Source organism: Onychostoma macrolepis, chromosome 24 (genome assembly GCF_012432095.1).
Source record: "Onychostoma macrolepis isolate SWU-2019 chromosome 24, ASM1243209v1, whole genome shotgun sequence".
NCBI lineage: Eukaryota > Metazoa > Chordata > Actinopteri > Cypriniformes > Cyprinidae > Onychostoma > Onychostoma macrolepis.
This window is the reverse complement of record NC_081178.1, coordinates 8,088,268-8,109,057: the sequence shown is the minus strand read 5'-3', so window position 1 is coordinate 8,109,057 and position 20,790 is coordinate 8,088,268. Positions and strand designations below refer to the sequence as shown.

Below are 20,790 nucleotides of genomic sequence, written 5' to 3'. Positions count from 1 at the left end.
AAATCCTGTTTTCGAGCAATGGGTTCCTGGTACAAGATGAGTGGTTGAAGATTAATTGGCCCCTGTTTTGCATCTGAGGCCTGAGCCCTGGAAAGCCCATCAAAGAGACACAGCTTCATGTTGAGAGGGGAAACCCTGTCCATGGCTTATCCTTGGCCGAGCAACGGCTGTCTGGTTTTTCTCACGGACTTTATGGCTAATTGCACCATTGCTGTTAAGACAGAATGAAGTATATATATATATATATACTACTATGCTCAGTTTCTTTTCATTTATTTTGAACAGACAGTAGTGCAAATTATAATTTTTTCCATCTAGATGTGAAAATACTAAATATTATTACAAGTTATATATATAAAATCTGTTTTTTTTTTCATTGTGAGTGTACATAAATAAAAGCAGACCTTTATACAGTGATTATTAATAAGACAATAAGTGTTTAAAGTTGATTCTGCTGGTGGAAACAGTTGAAGTGATCCCGCCGGAGTGCGCGCGCACACACACACACACACATCAGTTCCAGCATTGCTAACTTGACAGCACAGTTGGTACTTTATCAAAATAAAATACAGTGAGCCAAACACCAGCGCGCGCGCCTCTGTGTCACCGTTGGAACGCGACTGAAGTACAAAGCCTATCATTTACATAATAAATAATAGTTTAGCATTCAGATACGTTACATCGCAAATATGGAAATATTATGGAATATTTGGATTTGTGCAGAATGAGAGAGGTAGGATACACGAGCACAAAGCCCCATTTTGCAAACAGTTGAGTGCGCAAGCCTTTAAAGTATACTCCCTTGTCAGTGAGAGATGCATTCAGAATCAGCACATGATCACTGTCTGGGGGCTTTGTTTTCAAGTGCGCAACTCATGGCATTCGCTGTTCTTCTGCTGGCGGTTAACAAACAGCATTGCATTACTGCGGGCGCCCCCTTCTGGATTGGGGGTGAATTGCCTGTATTTGTCATAAGACCTCATGCACCGAACCGAGATGCCCGTACCGTGACGGTTCGGGACGAATACATGTACCGTGCCACCCCTAATATATATATATATATATGTGTGTTTCTCAGAAGAAGGAAATGCATACGAGTTTGGAACGTCATGAGGGGAGTAATGGTGACAGAAATTTCATTTTTGGGTGAACTATCGCTTTAAATGCGTTAATGTTTGCACACAAATGTAGTGCACATTTAGGTAATGGACACATTACGGCAATGGCATTTAATATCCTTGTCCCGCTTTCTATCCACATCTGGCACATTGCATAAAAAGGCTGGATGAATACAGCAAGATGCAAATAAAATTTCCAAAATGTGCATATAACACATTTACTGAATAAACTGAATAAAATCATTAAATTAAGTAATGTGACGGAATAATTTGTCAGATGTTTTTCTAGTATGACCTTCCAGAACTGTTGTTCCAGATATAAATCGCCAATTGCTAGCAAACACGAGGTTCATAAACATTGTAAACATTTTGTCTGTACGCTCTAAACCTCAAGCAATTTTATTAAATAAAATAATTATTGCATTAATAAATTTGAAAATTATTAAATTTAAAAATTAAGAAAAAAAGCCCCAGTGCTTTCCCCAGTTTGGTGCCAATTTTTCTGATTTTTCAGTATGTTATAATATATAATGTAAATTATATTCCATTTTTAGAGGATGAAACAAGTAATCTGTTTAGTATCTTGTTTGGAATACGACTTTTCTGGCGCATTTCTGTAGATTATGAAAATTAGGACCTCTGTGAAGCTTTTTTGTATTTTAGTTATTGACTTCAAACTTGACTTTATAACCATTCATTATGACATTATTTTTAGAGGATGAAGCATGTAAACTGTTTAGTGTCTTGTTGAATAGGATTTTTTTTTTCTGGCAGATTTCTATAGATTATGGTAATTAGGACCTCTGTGAAGCTTTTTTTACTCTGCTTGACTTTTGACAAACCCCAGCCTCCTTCATTTTTTCTGTTCTCTACCCTCTGGATGTCAGGTTTGGCCGGCCTGAGATGAGCTGGTTGTGGTAATCCACGTGGAGAGCACTGGACTCTCTCTGTGTTCTGGTCAGCGTTGCTCTGTGGGAGATTTTCAGTCGTGTTGAATGCAGCATAGCTGGAATTCTGGGGTTTAATTCTCCTCATAAACGTGGAGAACAGGAGGGAGTGGTGGCTGTCTTTTTTCCCGCTCTCTTGAGTGATCGACAGCTGTGTGGACGAATGAAAGAAGCAAGCGCATTCCTGTCTCCACGCGAGGTGCCTGATTTATATGCAGCAGGAAACTTTGGAGGATAAATACTTGGAATATTTAATGCGAGTGAAGATATTATGGTTTGCCAAAATGAATGGATTTAGCAAATATCGTTTTCCGGTTTCACAATCAGGCAGCTCATATTCAGTCCCTCGATAAGTGATTCAAAATCAGTTGTGGAGATTCAAAATCTCAAAGTGGAGTGTTTACGGCTCCTCAACAATCAAGACATATCTGTGCCCTGATTACTAATGACCCTTGATGAATAATGTGACCTTACCATGACATTGATGCAAGACAATGTTAATTTTTACACAGCTTTTTTAGTCATAATTTTTTTGTTTTGACAAAAACATCCTTTAAATTTAGTCAATATGACAATTATGTCATATGTATTCATTTTAGTCAGTTTTATTGTACTTTTAGTCAGAAAAATACTTTTTAGTGTATAAGAGTGCAAAATTAGACCAAATATTCAAATATTTATGTATGTATATGTGTATATATATTCACACACACACATACATATACTGTATGTATGTATACATATATACAGTATATATATATATATATATATATATACACTGTAAAAAAAAAAAAGTTGAGCCAACTTAAAAATTTTTTTACAGTGTATATATATATATCTTCTTCATAAAATATCGTTATTGCATTATCAGTATCTTTTTTTCCATATTTTTTGTCAACAGCATGTTTTGATTCAGATTTATTTGAACATGATGCACATTTTTGGACTCGCCAGTATCACCCGTCATTTTCTTGACGAGATTAAGGCTGATTTATTTGCTAATTAATTTGCGAGATATTTCATTTACAATGGCGAATGGTCTACCTGCAGAGCATTCTCAAAGTCTCGTTTGACCTCCGAGGCATGTCTATGCAAGTATGTGTGTGTGCATACAAGAGGCTCCTTTAAACGTTGGCCCTTTGTGTGCAGTCATGGGAAAGAGTGGATGAAAGGTGGATCAGCAGGGTACTTTGAGGCAGGGGGAGATGCTAAATGCAAAAGGCCCCTTTACCGTGGAGCATGTAATATCCTGATCCCAGGAGCTTCCCTGTCACAGGGGAAGACCTGGCCCACCTACCTCAACAGAAAGTGCCCCGGGGTGGGCCATAAGCGCTGAGGAACGCATTAGACTGTCCACCCTGGCAGCTCTGGTCAAAAGGGCATGTTAAAGGCTAAGTAGTCAGATTTTTACCAAGTCTTTTGACTTTAAGACATAAAGGAGGCACGTAACCAAAGATGTTGATCACCAAATTACTGACTCCTACACTCTGGAGCTGATTGTAATGCTGTTGACCCCTGATCAGATGATGCAGGCAATTACCATAATGAGTCTTCTTGCTAATCTTTGTGTTGACTTTAAAAGCAGGTAGGTGTTGTGCATATTAGGACACCATTCTCAATGTCATAATAATATCGTATTTTATAATCTTTTGTGAAGATTGTGGGATTCACATTAAAGACTATAAGCTCTTTATCATTTGCGTGGGCCTCAGCAGGCTCAATTGTAACATGATAAGTGATTTTACACTGGACATGGACCAGAAAGCCCTGCCAGCCGTCTCTCATATTCTGAAGCTTTATTATTACATTGTAATCACAATAAGTCATGCATGATTGAGCAGGGTTAGGGTCACAAGAATGTTGCAAATTCAGATTCTTTTGTCTATTTTTTAAAATTAATTTCAGCAGAAAGCACTCATTCTTTAGAAGTTGATTAAAATTGTGACGCACATTTTTTACAATTATTATTACTATCATTAGATTATCAGCATTGGTTAACACATTATTTTTTAATATGGATTTTTTTTATTTTAACATTTAATTATGCACGCACATTTGGATTTTTAAATGTATCTTTCAATATTGGTTGATACTGTATTTTTAATCTGATTATTGATTGATTATTTTAAAATTTAAATATTATATTATATTATATTATATTATATTATATTATATTATATTATTATACTTTAATTCTAAAAGAATTAATTGTTAAAAATGTATTTAAATTTTTGGGTTTCATATGCCGTAATTTAATAATCGTTAATTTCAGTTTTTGATTTTTTTTTCCATTTATTTGAAAAAAAGAAAATTGCGATTTTAACAGTAAAAGAATGTAAAAATGCTACAGTAAAAACCTGTTTATTTGTTAACAGTATGTTAACAGTGTGTAAAATATAACTAATTGCATTTAATGTAATTTTAAAGTAAAATATGGTTAAAATTTGGAAGGTTTTATGGAAGTGAAAAAGAACAAATTGTATAATTTACAGTGAAAAACCATAAATTGACATTCTCAGTATTGACACTTCAGAAATGACACTTCACATTTACATTTGATGTTTGTTCCTTGAAATAACTATATATAGTTAAACTGCCGGTAAATGTCACAGATTTTATTTTGTAGAATTTTAATGTATACCATCGGTTATTGACCATAACATTAAAATAATTATCAGTAACTGGCCAGAATTTTTATATCAGCACATACCTAATTGAAAAATGTCCATGCTATTCATTGTTTACTTCTTAGTAGGCTTCCTAGTAAGTTTTGAAGAACATCATCTTCTCAGGAAGTATCCTTGCCTGCTGTAATTATTTGGTAGTTGTTATGTTTGTTCATGTTTTTACATGTGCAGCCCCTCTTTTCCCACAACAACACTTGACGAGGCCTTGCCATCCTGGAATGCTGGGTTTCCATGACGCAAACAGGACAAAAATGTGCCAAAGTCTCTATGAGTCCAGCGTGGGTTTGCAGGGCGGTTTTATTCCTAGAAACACACATCACCCAGGTCTTAACCCAGGTGTTTAGATCCAGGAAAACATTCCCAACTTCCCCCTTCCTTTGCCCTGTGTAGAGTCCACAGTCCCATCTTTCACTTCTAAAAGCCTCCCAGATTTATTGTTCCATAAATGCCTCTTGCCGCAGGCCCCAAAGAAGACAGCCCCACTGTTTGCAAATGGCCCCCGGAGACAAAAGGAAGGTTCCCCCAATCAGAAGGGCCTTTCTTGTCCCGCTGAAAGCTTGCTCTTGGTTAAACAAGGTTTCTCGTCATCACTGGTGAGGGGTCTTTTTCCTGCTATATCAATCTGTTGGTGAGTGATCGTGTTTAGCCCCGGTGAGAACAAACTCAGTGATATTGTAACCATCCCAAACAGGGAAGCACAGGGTTAAAATCATCAACTTCCCATCCTACCCGCTGTTCCAGCGCTCAGTTGTGCTAATTGGTTGTTTTTTAGGACCGGCCCAAACGAGCAGGGAGCCATTTAAAGTGTTTGATGGCCCTGGGTCTTGTGGCCTCTATTCTCTCTGTTCTGCCACACCGAGCAGAACTGAACCCCCCGTCCTTTCGGGATGCGTGACCGTGTGTGCATGTGAATGGGAGCGCTGTGTGGGGATGGGGCCTTGCTTTGTGTTTGTGTTATTGTCATTCAAAATGTAATGTCTTTAAAAGAGGGTTTTTAATTTGACCCCCACCAATTAAGAGATTTAGGCTTGGGCTGGCTGGCACTCACCTTTGACCCACCTGCTTATTATACTCTGCGTCTTCACATCATGGTGTGAAATCCTCTTGTGCTCCTGTTTCTCCGTATATCTCCCTGTCCGCTCTCATTCTCTCTTCACAAGATTGTTTCTCTTGATAGTAAAGTAAAAAAGATCATTGCCAAACTGATGGAGGATTTCTTTTGGTAAATGCTCTCGGTCTGAAACACAAGCTTAATATAGCAAAGAACTTTGTGGGTCACAAATTTTGCAGACTAGAGCTGTTACAGCATTGTGGTGATTAATTGAGTTTTCGCTCCTGAGCAAAACAGGGATGTGCACGGTTTAGAATTGATTTGAGAGTGCGTTCAAATTTGAATGTATGGAAGTGGAATTATAATTCAAATATCTGTAATTTTTTTATCTAGAAAAGGAAAATTTGTCAAGACATAGATAGATACACACACACACACACACACACACACACACACACACACACACACACACATATATATATATATATATATATATATATATATATGTGTTAAGTTTATTAAATTAACTTATGTGCACCAGAATGGAAGCACACTTCATTTCCCAGAATGCATTGCAGTTAGGTAAACTGAGCCTTCTGTCATTTTAATTCAGTTTCCTGAGGTCAAAATGATCAAAACTTATTATATTCCAAACATGTCTTCAGACATTTTCAGTATAAATAGTATTGTTCCTCAGATACACAAAAAACACTCTCTATAGAGACCTCATTGACTCATTGAACTGCAGATGATTTAACTAGGAAAGCATGGTGACTTCACCATCACCTAGAACAACCGTTCTCCCACAGCTCAGAGTAAGACTTATAGCTGTAGCAGAACACATCCTGCACACTCCCACATGCAATAACCTCATCAGATGTGTAATAGCACTCACGGCGAGGGGTCTCTGGGTCAGAAGCGCAGTGTTGGCCTCTTTCAAACAGGAGGGGAGCTGGTGAAGATTGGCTGCAGAAGATTGAAACAAAAGCTTGGTTCAGTTCTCATAAGAGAGCACCAGGTTATCTCATCAGGAAGTGGTTATGCATGACACTTGATGAAGATGAATGAGTGCTTAAGCTACAGGACAGCGGCAGACCTGCTGTTCATGCTGGTAAGAGCAGCAGTGGTGAACGTCAGTGTTATGTAGATATGTCACTCTATGAGCTTGGCATATTGACTCATGCAGTGGGTAGTTATTTAGCACAGGGGTTTTTCAAATGCTTTGAAGCCAAAGACCCCAAAAATGAAATATATTGGCAGCTAAACATTTTATTTTATTTTGTATTTTTTATTATTTAATTGTTTTATTTCCACAGACCCCAGTTTGAAAACCCCTGAATCAGCTTTTTTAACACTACTTAGTGTGTCACCTTCGTGATTCACATTTACAGTATGAGGAATTGAGGAACAAAATTGTTATAACTATCCTAGTAACTAATGTTAGGAAATTCACTATTTCATTTTTTTTCTTTTTTTTTTTTTAGGGGTGTAATTTAAACTGTATTCTCTTTTTTTTACGTTTATTCTTTATTCTTTCTCAATGTATGTTATCATGTTGTAATGCCTAAACTGACTTGACAAATAATTTATTTATTTATTTATTTTTAAATGTTGTAGAAATAGCAGATATTACTGACCATTTAATGGTTATTGGCTGTAACATAATTATCAATACCCTTATTTCAATAGCGGTACATCACTGATGTATGATGGTAAAATTGTTTTCCTATGACTCCCCTTGCATAACCATAATGTGGTCAGACAGCGTTGGCCCTCTGAGGCCAGAAAGCAGCTGTCATTTCCATGGTAGTCACCATCCACGGCAGCATTAGTTCCACCGCGGGCTCTTTTTGTTGCTTTACGGAAAAGAGATGGAGCGAAAAAAGAGGGTAGAGGGGGTAAAGTCTCCCTGATCCCCTTTTCCATACGCCGGGTAATCCAGAGGCCACCGTCAGCACAAATGTGGCTTTGATAGCCGGGAGAGGGTGCGACTGAACACGGTGCCCCTGAATGTGTTTATGGGTAAGCGAGTGTGTGGGTTTGTGTTTGTGTGTAGTTGCAAATCTAGGGGGAAACGGGTCAAAAGAAGCTTTATGGAAAGAAGGCCCCATTTGGGAAGTTCAGTTTGAATGTGTCTGGAAAGTAGACAGCACTTGTGTTTGGTTGCCCTGTGAGTGCTTGGACTGACCAGACAGCAGGCCGACATTACATAATGAAAGCAGATGAATCAGAAATGGTTATATTTCAAGCACTGAATCAGTCAGAAGAAATGAGATGTGGTGACGCTGATGTAATGATCAGACAGGTACATGCTATTGTGTTGATGCAGACCGCAGGTTCCTAATCTAAACAAAAGATTCATTCAGAATGAGTATAAGCTCTTCCTCCGACAGGTCATGTTAAGTGTTTGATGACGTGTTTGTTGGCATCAGGTGTCAAAATGGCACATGACGATGATTGTTGTGTTACTTAAACTGAACTTAGATGTCTGGTTTTTGCACTTGTATTTGCTTGTCTAGTGTGTCCTCTCAGAACATTTTGTTTGCTAAAAAACATTGTTATTATTATCGCTCGTATTTAAAAGTTATGAATTTGAACAAATAGTAACAATTTAGGGAACAAATTCACTATTAACTAAGAGTTTCCTTCTATTTTGCTAAAATATTGATAGTAAGTAAGGGGTTAAAGGGATAGCTCACCAAAAAATGGAATTTCTGTCATCAATTACTCACCCTCATGTTGTGCTAAACCTGTATGAGTTTCTTTCTTATTTATATATGTGTTTCCTGACTGTGGTGCTTCCGTCTGTGTGTTTCAGATCACCAGGACTGTCTGCACCAGGTGGTTCACGAGCGTCTGGGAGAGCTGTTGCGTGTATTAAAATCTGTGATTTCCAAACATCACTCCCTGAATTCAGTGGAGATCCTCAGCGCGGCCGGGACCCTCATCGCTAAGGTCAAAGGTAAAGCATTGTCTCACTCGCTGCCTTTGACTTTAATATGACACAGTGTAGAAGAATGAGGGAGAGACACTTATTCGCTTGATATCTTGTTCCTCAAACTCCCTCTCACAAGCCTCCCACCCTTATTTTGCACTCGAGATTGAATCAAAATTGTTACTAGTAATGATAAACCCAAAATTGCTAGAAATAATTTTCCAGCAATGTGCACAAAGCTCTCTGAGATGCAAGCAAAAATCTGATCTTTTGAAAGAGAAACATTGTTTCTCAAGCTTCTCACAAGGCTGACATTGGAAAAGCAGAACAATGCATGTCTGCAAGTGTGTGTGTTTGTGCGTGTGTGTGTATGTGTGGGGCCAAACGCTTGCTTGGAGTACAATGTCCTTGTCAGAGTAGAGGAATCCCGTTTCACTCGGTTCCACGGTGAGAGATTAGCATCTCCATGCATGGCGTTGCTTCACTTGGCTTGTGGACAAGAATCTCAGAAGAATCTGCATAACATCTAAACTCTTTTTTTGTGAGTGTTTTGATTGTGCTGTCTTAGAAGCTACTTAGTTGGATATTTCATTATCTAAATCAAAGACGTTTTTAAGTGTCGCTTAAGTGTGCATGTACTTTTTGGGCGCATGCATATGTGTCAGTATTAATTTCATAGATAAATATTCATTTAACCACATTTTCTGGTATGTGTAGCGTCAGAGATGTCAATATTTTCAGTGTTGAAATGGCTGTGGGTTCTCACTTGTTAACACAAACAGAAGCAGGACTTGGTAAATGGCGGGTCTTGGTTTATTATGTGGTCACTTTACTTGCACTCTGCACTGGTATTGGGAACTGAAGTTAAATGCCTAGCTTTGTTTTGACAGTTGGGCTCATATCGGGTCATGTGATGTTTCTGTGTAAACATCTCCAAACCTTTTGGCTTCCTCTTTCTGTGCAACTAGAGAGTTTTCTCTGTGTAATTGAATTCATTTCACTTAAATTTTGTTGGTTCTAGCATACATACATTTTTGCATGTGTGCATAAATAGTAAAATGTGCAATATCAATATATTGGCAGCATCTTAAACTTTACATGTTTATGAATGCATAGGAATCCTTTGAGGTAATAACATATCATTATCAGAATATTAAATTAATAGACTTATTTAGATTTTATTGATGTAATTTCCGTTTATTGTAAGTATAATAAATTATAATAATTAAAACATTCTATTATATTATATTATATTATATTATATTATATTATATTATATTATATTATATTATATTATATTATATTATATTATATATATATATATAATTGGAAAAAGTTGTAGAAATTTCTGGTTTTGAAAATCCTGTCAAAGAATTAAAAAATGTGTTTCCTTTTATTATATTATATTATATTATTATATTATTATAAATTATCGATTTAATTTATAAGTAAATTACGATTTTAAGAGCCCCAGTATGTCTCAGTATTTCACTGATAAAGTTTCTCCACAATTTACTGATATGAAAATGTTGTGAAAGTTTGTTTTTTAAAATTCTGTCTATTATATTATATTATATTATAATTTGTACTTTTGTACACATTGATATTGTTTGTTTTTGTGTTTATTCAAATGTACAAAAAATCAATGCACACTTCCAGCTTCTACCACTAGAGGGGCAAAATGCTTATAATATTGCCTTCTCTTTCCAATCTCTCTCTCTCAGACAACACACACACACACACACACACACACTGAAACCTTTGTAATGTGACGCTTGAATAATCAGTGTTCTAGCTCTGTGGCTCGGAGATTAGAATAAGAGAAAGTTGAATATCCGGATCAGGGAGCTCCAAGCATGATAAGAACTTCACTGTGGAGTTTGAACAGACCTGAGTCTCTCATGTTCAGCCCAGAACATGTGTCCGCTGTAGAAATGTGACACTGACCCTCCTGGCTGGGCCTCAGGATGAGATAGGGACCAGCAGGAGTTTAGGCAAACCTTCACGGAGACTCTAGGGAGGACTGTGGTCCAGAATGTTATGTGAACATCGCAATACAAACTCCCCAAAAGCCGAATATCCTGATGCGAAGATATGTGCTGATGTTGACAAACCTTGTGCGACGTGTCCTTGATGATTTTAGCGCTCAGCGTACCGTCCTGTCCTGAGAAAATAAAAATAAAGCTCAGGCTTTCTCATGCACGTATTGAATTTCAAAAGTAATTGAAGTTTCTCTGTGGTACGGCGTCTCTCATGGGCTGCCAACAAAAAGGGTGTGTGTTTGTTCCCATCAGCCCAGTGCTTCTTTACCTCTCATCACCTACATCCCTCAGGGAAGCTCCAAACCCCCTTCATCGGGACCTTTTGACTAAGTGCTGCTCTCCTGCTTCCCAGAGCCTACAGAGACGAATCCATCAAATTCTTCTTCACACCCGGTTAGGTGCATTTTAACCACCTCTAATGTGAGGACGTGTCAGTGTCATCCTTATCTGAACAGATAGGTTTGGTATCTTCTGTGGGAAACATCCAAACTGGGACTCCAGGGGCTCGATGTTTGGTGTTTTCATCCATGTTTTATCAGTTCCTCCCTCTAGATTTAGAGGCAAAATTGATTAGCAAGCCTCACTGGTGCCTGATTTCCCAGAGAGAAGGGGGAAAAACGCGAAAAAACAATGCCATTTTTGCTTGATGATGTAACTTCCACGTTTGGATTGTGTGTGGACGGTGAGGGCTGCCATTGTGTTCTTGCGAGCTTCAGGATGTCCTGTTGGGGAGGGGTATGTGAAGGGACGAGAGGACGTGAGGACCAGACAGAACTTCGTAAACGGTGGTAGTAGGAGCTTCTGATATGCTTCACGTATGCTTGGGAAACTAAAAGTGTTTTTTGGAAGTTCAAACGGTCAAGAAGATCAACCTGACTGCCTTGGTTTTTCCATTTAGTCCAGGATTGTCTTCAAGCAAAGTCTGTTGGAGAATTTTGAGGAAAGACCTTAAAATGTTTCCTGGAAACTATTAGATCTTGACTTTTCCTGGCGGTTTGGTTTGTGCTAACTGGATGGGAAGTGTGGTGATCGGTAAGTGTTCGCTTCAAGGAACTGGTTTGTGTCTTGAAGGGAAGTTCCTCATTTGCTTTTTAGCCACACTACGATTTTAATAAGGGTTTTCGAAATTTCTTGAAGCTTTTCAGTTGAATGGGACCAGAACGCCAAACTGAGACTAATGATTCAGTGGTTAGTTAGTAGAGTTGTAGAGTTTAAACCAGTGGTGACCAGATGGAAAGGGAAACTGACCTGGACATCTACTGGCCTTCTTTCTCTTCATAAATCTTTGTTCTCCTACTTTTGGAGGGTGTGTTGGGGTGGATTTGGAGTCGAAGGGGGAGGGTGTTGAAATAGGAATGGCGTCAGTGGTTTTTGGCGAGGTCTGCTACTTGTTTATTTTCACAGTGTTTATTATTGGAGCTGATTGTAGGTTATTTACACTGCTGTTTAGTTCCTCCCCATCTTTACCAGTCCAGTGTTTAGACTCAGGAAGCCAAATTTTCTCTGTAATGTTACTGCCAGTCTTCGAGTAGAATTTGACTTGTATATTTTTATGTAGAAAGTGCTTGGAAAAGTAGATGGAAACTGAGTATAATTTAGCTAGTAATTTTAAATGTTTAAGGAATTATTAATGAATATTATTACTTTTGTTTATATTATTATTATTATTACAGCATCTGTAATAAATAGTAACTACACGCATATAAAGATTTTACATAATACAGTCAATAAATTATATAATTAATGTATATTTATTTGTTTTAGTAATCATGTAATAAGCAAGAAAATGTATTTTAACATTTTCATATCAAACATTTTGTCCTTATCTTCTCTCATCTTTACAGGTGTGAACTTCAAGGAAGTGAATGAAGACAATAAGCAGACACTATTCTCCGAGATCTACACTTCCATAGATACATTGGCCTTCACATTTGGCAATGTGTAAGTGCGGCAAGGCTGTTTCATTATGTTACTGTAAATTAATTGCTTTGTCATGAAACATAATCTGATAAGTCATAAAAAAAAACATCTGAAACATCTGCACACAGGATAGCGACCTCCCTGAGTCAGCAAGCTGAATGTGTGTTCAGCTCATGTCTGTTTTATAAGATAACACAGACTCTATGTAGTTTAGGTGTTGCTTGTTGTTTTTAACGTCAGGAGTGCGCATGATGGTGTGTGTGAGTCATTAGCTTTGTTCCAAACCCTGTTGAACTTCAGCTTGTTAATGCATCATAGACAAAAGCTGTTTCAAATGGAAACTTAATGACACTACCTCCTAAGATATCTTGTTTTTGGAAAAATTCCAAGAGAGAATTGCATTGTTTGCAAGGTGATTATTAATGTTGCTTATTATTTCATTCAGTACTGAAAAGATTCCTAAAAATAATTCAGGGTCAAATTAAATTGATGATTGTACAGAATATTTGTGTATGCTATGTATTTTTAATGCGTATAAGAGCACTGCAGTGTTAGCTTAGCAACATGCTAACAGCAACCCTGTTGGAATTAAGTTCTGTGTTAATTTTATCGCTATATATTCGAGTTGCTGTGTATGTAAAGTATTCCAAATCCAAATTCCTGTGAGGTTTCATGATGGTTAGGGCTGTTCACAGAACGTGTTTTTGCATTTCACTGCACTGTTTTTCCATTGTTTTTCTGCACTAAACAGGTGTGTTTAACTGTTGTGCTTGAGTCTTTTGCAGTGTAAACCACGGCACTCAAGTTAAAAGTAGCTTGACTATTATAAAAAGGCATTTTTTTCTGACTATTTTTTATAGGTCTGTATTGAAGAGTAAGAGTATTGCAGTGTTAGCTTAGCAACATGCTAATATCAAAACTAATGCTAATTGTATTAAGCTGCTGCTTATGAAGAATATTCCAAATCACTCACTTACGAGGTTCCATGACTGTTAGGTGGATCATTAGAAGGCAGCTACCTATGTGAGCAGAGGTTAGCAGAGTATCGCAATAGATTTTGAAACAGAGCTGTTTTGCTGCGTATGTGTTGTTTTAATGCTGAGTAAGTTTTTGTCTCGTCTTCCTCAGAGTGTCTGACTTCCTTATGGGAGATGTAGAGAACGGCTCAGCCTCGGGGCTTCCTCAGGCCCGCAGGAGCAGGGTGAGATTTCCCGCTATTTTCTCCTCATCATACACTTTAAAGCAGTCCGATCAACAGGTGGTTGAAAGCCACGTCAGAGTCTGAAGGCTGTGGCCTCTTTCTGCGCTGTAGTGATGGGGGTCAAAGAGTGCAAAGCTCAGTAAAGAAAAATAGAAACAAGGCCTGTTTTGGAGAAGAGCACTCTTCCTGTTTGGATCACCCTTGTGATATATCTCATGGAAAAACCCAGTGACATTTTGGCATTGTGATTTGACTGAGTGCTCTCAGATAAAGCAGATATGGAAGATAAAACGTGTTTCCTTTTCTGTCTTGGATTGTTTGTTCGTTCGGCTGTCTTTTTATTGTCTCCTGTGTCTTTTATTTTAGTCTTTTGAAAATCTGACGGTGGAGTCTGGCGGATGTGGACCGGAAAAAGATGACCCTCCAGGTGAGAGTCAATCCATCTTACTTTATTAAGAATTTATAAACAAGTTACTTTTAAATATGTTTAAATGATGTCCTTTAAAGTATGTATTGTATGTATGTATGTATGTATGTATGTACTGTATTTATGTATGTATGTATGTATGTATCTATCTATCTATCTAAAAATCTATCTATCACTTGCCTTTGAATTTTTTTTTTGAATTTAATTTAATTTTTTGAATTTAATTTTATTTAATTTTATTTTATTTTTTATTTATTTATTTATTTATTTTTTATTTCTCTGCCACTAAAACAAAGTTCTTTTTCATCTGACGATACCAAGCTTTCTTCAATTCCTCCTGTCCAGCCCACGTTTCATGATCCAATTGATTTCTGATGGCTAAAATTAAGTTTTTATTTTTATTTTTTCCCTCAATCAATATCCTGTTTCACTTGGAAAAATGTCACATTACGGAAATGAAAAAGCAATGGCAAAGTTTTGAATTTAGCAGCACATTTCATACAGATCACACCCATGTAGATACACATACAGTGGGGCAAAAAAGTATTTAGTCAGCCACCAATTGTGCAAGTTCTCCCACTTAAAAAGATGAGAGAGGCCTGTAATTTTCATCATAGGTATACCTCAACTATGAGAGACAAAATGAGAAAAAAAAAATCCAGAAAATCACATTGTAGGATTTTTAAAGAATTTATTTGCAAATTATGGTGGAAAATAAGTATTTGGTCAATAACAAAATTTAATCTCAATACTTTGTTATATACCCTTTGTTGGCAATGACAGAGGTCAAACGTTTTCTGTAAGTCTTCACAAGTTTTTCACACACTGTTGCTGGTATTTTGGCCCATTCCTCCATGCAGATCTCCTCTAGAGCAGTAATGTTTTGGGGCTGTCGCTGGGCAACACGGACTTTCAACTCCCTCCAAAGATTTTCGATGGGGTTGAGATCTGGAGACTGGCTAGGCCACTCCAGGACCTTGAAATGCTTCTTACGAAGCCACTCCTTCGTTGCCCGAGCGGTGTGTTTGGGATCATTGTCATGCTGAAAGACCCAGCCATGTTTCATCTTCAATGCCCTTGCTGATGGAAGGAGGTTTTCACTCAAAATCTCACGACACATGGCCCCATTCATTCTTTCGTTTACACGGATCAGTCGTCCTGGTCCCTTTGCAGAAAAACAGCCCCAAAGCATGATGTTTCCACCCCCATGCTTCACAGTAGATATGGTGTTCTTTGGATGCAACTCAGCATTCTTTCTCCTCCAAGTTGAGTTTTTACCAAAAAGTTATATTTTGGTTTCATCTGACCATATGACATTCTCCCAATCCTCTTCTGGATCATCCAAATGCTCTCTAGCAAACTTCAGACGGGCCCGGACATGTACTGGCTTAAGCAGGGGGACACGTCTGGCACTTTGTTACTTTGGTCCCAGCTCTCTGCAGGTCATTCACTAGGTCCCCCCGTGTGGTTCTGGGATTTTTGCTCAGTTCTTGTGATCATTTTGACCCCACGGGGTGAGATCTTGCGTTGAGCCCCAGATCGAGGGAGATTATCAGTGGTCTTGTATGTCTTCCATTTTCTAATAATTGCTCCCACAGTTGATTTCTTCACACCAAGCTGCTTACCTATTGCAGATTCAGTCTTCCCAGCCTGGTGCAGGTCTACAATTTTGTTTCTGGTGTCCTTTGACAGCTCTTTGGTCTTGGCCATGGTGGAGTTTGGAGTTGGACTGTTTGAGGTTGTGGACAGGTGTCTTTTATACTGATAACAAGTTCAAACAGATGCCATTAATACAGGTAACGAGTGGAGGACAGAGGAGCCTCTTAAAGAAGAAGTTACAGGTCTGTGAGAGCCAGAAATCTTGCTTGTTTGTAGGTGACCAAATACTTATTTTACTGAGGAATTTACCAATTAATCAAATTTAAAAATCCTACAATGTGATTTTCTGGATTTTTTTTTTCTCATTTTGTCTGTCATAGTTGAGGTATTAATTACAGGCCTCTCTCATCTTTTTAAGTGGGAGAACTTGCACAATTGGTGGCTGACTAAATACTTTTTTGCCCCACTGTATCAACCAGCTGTTCTCATATCAGATTTCACTGATCGTTCTCAGCATGTGTGAATAAGCTCTTGGCTCACACATTCGCTGTCACTTTAAATCCTTGCAGGGCTGCTTAATGCCAATCCACTCTAATACAGCCCCAAGGTCAGTAAACACTGTCCTTCTGTCCCTCATACACACTCTCACACATACGCAAGCACCCTGCCCTTGGTGTAAAAACACTCATGTCTGGGGTGGGCTTGCTGGAATCCATTCGCCAGCCCCTGCCACTCACCCTTACTGATGTGTTTGGCTGTGTGTCTGTCCTCTTGGCAGGTCCCTCTCCACCCGTGCGGGTGGAGGAGATGGACGGAGCTTTGCTCCGCAGTGACAGCGGGGTGGAGTCAGCCCTGCTCTATGCCAAAGCCTGGTCAAAATACACCAAGGAACTCCTGACTTGGGTGGACAAACGGCTTAATATGGGTGAGTAGAGCATGTTGAGTGAGTTGCAATTAGTTGTCCAGCAAATTATAGTCATGTTTTTTTTTTGTTTTAGCGGTCAAGTTGTGGTTTTTTCAGTGACTGATGAAAATGTGTTATAAAAATTTATAATTGAATATTTAAGTTGGGTATAAGTTCTGCAATCAGCAAGCAGTGTGCTAAGTTAATACTGCGGATCTCACAAAACCTAATCTAACTAAAACAAACGTGTACAAGAAAATCTAAATGCGACCCTGGACCACAAAACTTCGCCGGGGTATATTTGTAGCAATAGCCAAAAATACATTGTATGGGTCAAAATTATCCATTTTTCTTTTATGCCAAAAATCATTAGGATTTTAAGTAAAGATCATGTTCCAGGAGGATATTTTGTAAATTTCCTACCGTAAATATATTAAAACTTAATTTTTTATTAGTAATATGCATTGCTAAGAACTTCATTTGGACAATTTTAAAGGCAATTTTCTCAGTATTCTGATTTTTTTGCACCCTCATATTCCAGATTTTCAGTTTAGTTGTATCTTGGACAAATATTATCCGATCCTAACAAACCATACATCAATGGAAAGCTTATTTATTCAGCTTTCAGATGATGTATAAATCTCAATTTCGAAAAATTGACACTCATGACTGGTTTTGTGGTCCAGGGTCACAAATTTCACAATCTGTAGGTTTGATTATATATTATTATATGTAACATATGCATTGGCTATGATAATATAAGGCTACATTGATTTGATGAAAAAAACAAAACACAAAAACCATAATATTGTGAAATATTATTAACATTAACAATGTTTTCTATTTTAATATTTTTTCAAATGTAATTTATTTCAGTGATGCTAAGCTGTATTTTCAGCTGCCATTACAGTCATCAGTGTCACATGATCCTTCAGAAATCATTCTAATATGCTGATTTGGTGCTCAAGAAACATTTATTATTATTATCAATGTTAAAAATAGTTGTGCTGCTTAATATTTTTGTGAAAACTGTGATATATTTTTTTCGTTCTGTAAATCATTCTTTTAAAACAAGAGCATTTATTTGAAACGAAAAATCTTTGTAACAATTGATCAATTTAATGCACCCATGCTGAATAAAAGTTTTAATTTCTTTAAAAAATATATTATTGGCCCCAGACCCCAGATAGCCATTAAAAGCTCTTTCAGCCAATGAAAAGTAACCACTGTATAAAATGCAGACATATATAAAATACAATTCCGTAATAGCAAATAAAACATAGACAAATTGCTGAAATTTATTTTACACAAAACGTATATCCATTCATAATTTACTGAGTGTAACAACTTAAAATATTACATACTTTTGCTGTATAATTGCCCTGAGAATCCACGATTCCATCTTAATCGTATCCTTCACTTTTATTTCCAGATATTGAGTGTGCAAAGAGCTACGCCAAGATGGCTGAATCTGCAAAGGCGCTGGCGTCTCAACAGGTCGATATTTCTGCTATGATATGCGATTCATAAAAGTACTATGCAACCTACACATTTCCATTCTGAGGCTATAAAATTCTCTGCTAAATAAATGATGGTGCTATCAAAGCTTTTTATCTGTTTATTCAATGCCATGTGGTTTATTTCAGGAGCACATGCCATTCCGGGATATTTACATATCTGCCTTCAAGAACGACATTGAATACAGCCAGTTGATCATGCAAACCACAGCTGCTCTACAGGCCAACAAATTCATGCAGGTACGACTACTATTCCATGTTTTGATTCTAATCTTAAGTGTTCATTGTGTAACTGATTAATAGGAAATGTACTACTTCTTTAAAAGTGTATTTGCGTTCTGTGTTTGCTTTCTAGCCTCTGCAAGCGCGAAAGAATGAGCTGGATAAGTTGAGGAAGGAGGTGAAGGAACAATGGCAGAGAGAGCAGAAGAAAATGGTGGGTAGATTTTAATGCAGTCTGTCAAAAGCAGTATTTGCAAAATACGTCGTTCACCAAAAGGTCTCTTCTGAAAACCGAGCTGGCTGAGCTGTCAGGCTGTTTGTTGTTCAAATTCCCCCGCTGATCTAATAGGGACTCAGTGTTAGCAGTAATTACATCAGATTCAATTGCAGAGACTTCATTCTGTTGGTTTACAGACGTGTCTTTGTGTGAGGTATTTATAAGCAGCCGTTTAGCACCAAAGCATGACTTATTATTTCTGAGAAGGGAACAAACAAAGTTTAAGGTAGTGCTTATGTGCACCTACGCTCTGAAGTGTGATTGTTTGTGTTCTAGTGCCTCTGAATGGTCATTGAGTATGTACGTCCTCTAGAGTGTATTTGTATTGATAATTATATAAATCTGTTGTGCTATGGATTTGTATATGTGCAGATTTTTAGGTGTGAAGCTTTTTATTATCATTAGTCCACTTTAAATATTTTTTGCACACAAAATAGCTGTAATATATCATTTTAAAGTCAAAATGGAATCTGATTTGACCCTTTATTATTTATTTATTATTATTATTATTATTAATTAATTATTACCCTATTTATTTTTTTTACAATGTCTATGTAGTTTTTATTTCAGTTTCAGTTTGGGTTATTTTAGTATATTAAGTTAAACTAAATGAAAATAAGAACTATCTGAAATAAGATAAGTGTAATTTTTTCAGGTAACGAATATTTCATTTTATGGTTTTAGTTTTAGCTTAATGTTTTACTTACATTAAACTGACTGTTTTTGTTACAGTTCCTTTTAGATTTGTTCAAATAACTGCTGTTATGATTGGCTAATCATGTGGATGTGTTTATATTGGATACTATTTGTAAGTCGCTTTGGATAAAAGCGTCTGCTAAATGCATAAATGTAAATGTAAATATTGTGTATTTCCAGCATGAAGCAGACAGTGCGCTGAAGAAGGCACGGCTTCTGCAGGCACAGAGGCAGGAAGAGTATGAGAAAGCCCGCTGCTTCACCAATCGAGTGGAGGAGGAACAGATCGGATCGGCGGGAGGAAAACAGCTGGAGAAGAGACGCAAACTGGAGGAGGAGGCTCTGCAGAAGGTCAGACACAGATGCAACACACACACCACATTCCTTAACACAACCGTTGCTTTATTCAAGACTTGATGATTGCAAAATGGATGGATACTGTATTGCACTGTCTTGCATATCTAAATATGTGTTAGGGAGTAACTTGATAAAAGTAGTGATGCAACTGTGATGTTTCAGAAGTGTAAAAGTATCTTGGCTGTTCTGAAAATAGCTTAACTCTTCCATTTGCAAGCCATTTTTTTCATCAAATAGTGGTGTAGTGTGTAAATAAAGTGCTTTTTTGTGTCACGTTGTATCATTGGGAAGTCCAGTTCATTTTAGAGAGTGAATAATTTAAACTGAAATAAACAATTTTTAGAGTTGCTTCCAAATTATTTACTGATTACTTTAAATTAGAAGTTTGAAACTTCTTTTTTGTAGCTGTGCTTTACCTATACGTTTGATTCATTTTGAATTCATGTGAATTAGGGAGTTTTTTTTATTTTTTTATTTCAGTTTTAGTAATTTAGTACTACAACTTAAATGTTTTAATTAAATGAAATAAATTGCATTAAGGTCTGTTGTCTACACTTTTTGTTTTTTAAGTTCATGTTTTATATTTTATATATATATATATACATACATACATACATACATACATATATATATATATATATATATAGCTTTTTTATTTATCAGTTTACAAAAGTTTTATTTAACAATAACAATGCTGAATCTCATTTATGTTTAACATTAAGATTATTTTTCTTTAGTATTATTAAATACGGCTTTATTTATTTTTAAAACGTATTATAAAAATTTTTGGTCATATAATTAAAAACATTAATTAGTTTATAAATATTATATATAATATTATAAAATAGCATCCCACCCTTAAGTACTGCCATTGTCACAAAATGTTTTTA

General features: G+C 36.9%; 1 protein-coding gene across 5 annotated transcripts in view; it reads left to right on the top strand.

The window, feature by feature from the left end:
- Window positions 1-20,790, top strand: part of arhgap29a (Rho GTPase activating protein 29a) — a 47,594-nt gene that overhangs the window by 18,227 nt on the left and 8,577 nt on the right. For 4 of the 5 annotated variants that reach the window (XM_058765358.1, XM_058765357.1, XM_058765359.1 and 1 more), the window contains 9 exons: window positions 8,622-8,765; window positions 12,625-12,721; window positions 13,829-13,901; window positions 14,268-14,328; window positions 16,706-16,852; window positions 18,264-18,328; window positions 18,478-18,588; window positions 18,704-18,784; window positions 19,724-19,894. In XM_058765358.1, the coding sequence (XP_058621341.1) occupies window positions 8,622-8,765; window positions 12,625-12,721; window positions 13,829-13,901; window positions 14,268-14,328; window positions 16,706-16,852; window positions 18,264-18,328; window positions 18,478-18,588; window positions 18,704-18,784; window positions 19,724-19,894 (950 nt within the window). Of the gene's footprint in view, window positions 1-8,621; window positions 8,766-11,553; window positions 11,813-12,624; window positions 12,722-13,828; window positions 13,902-14,267; window positions 14,329-16,705; window positions 16,853-18,263; window positions 18,329-18,477; window positions 18,589-18,703; window positions 18,785-19,723; window positions 19,895-20,790 lie in introns of those variants that run through there. The other variant, XM_058765361.1, reaches the window with a different exon arrangement.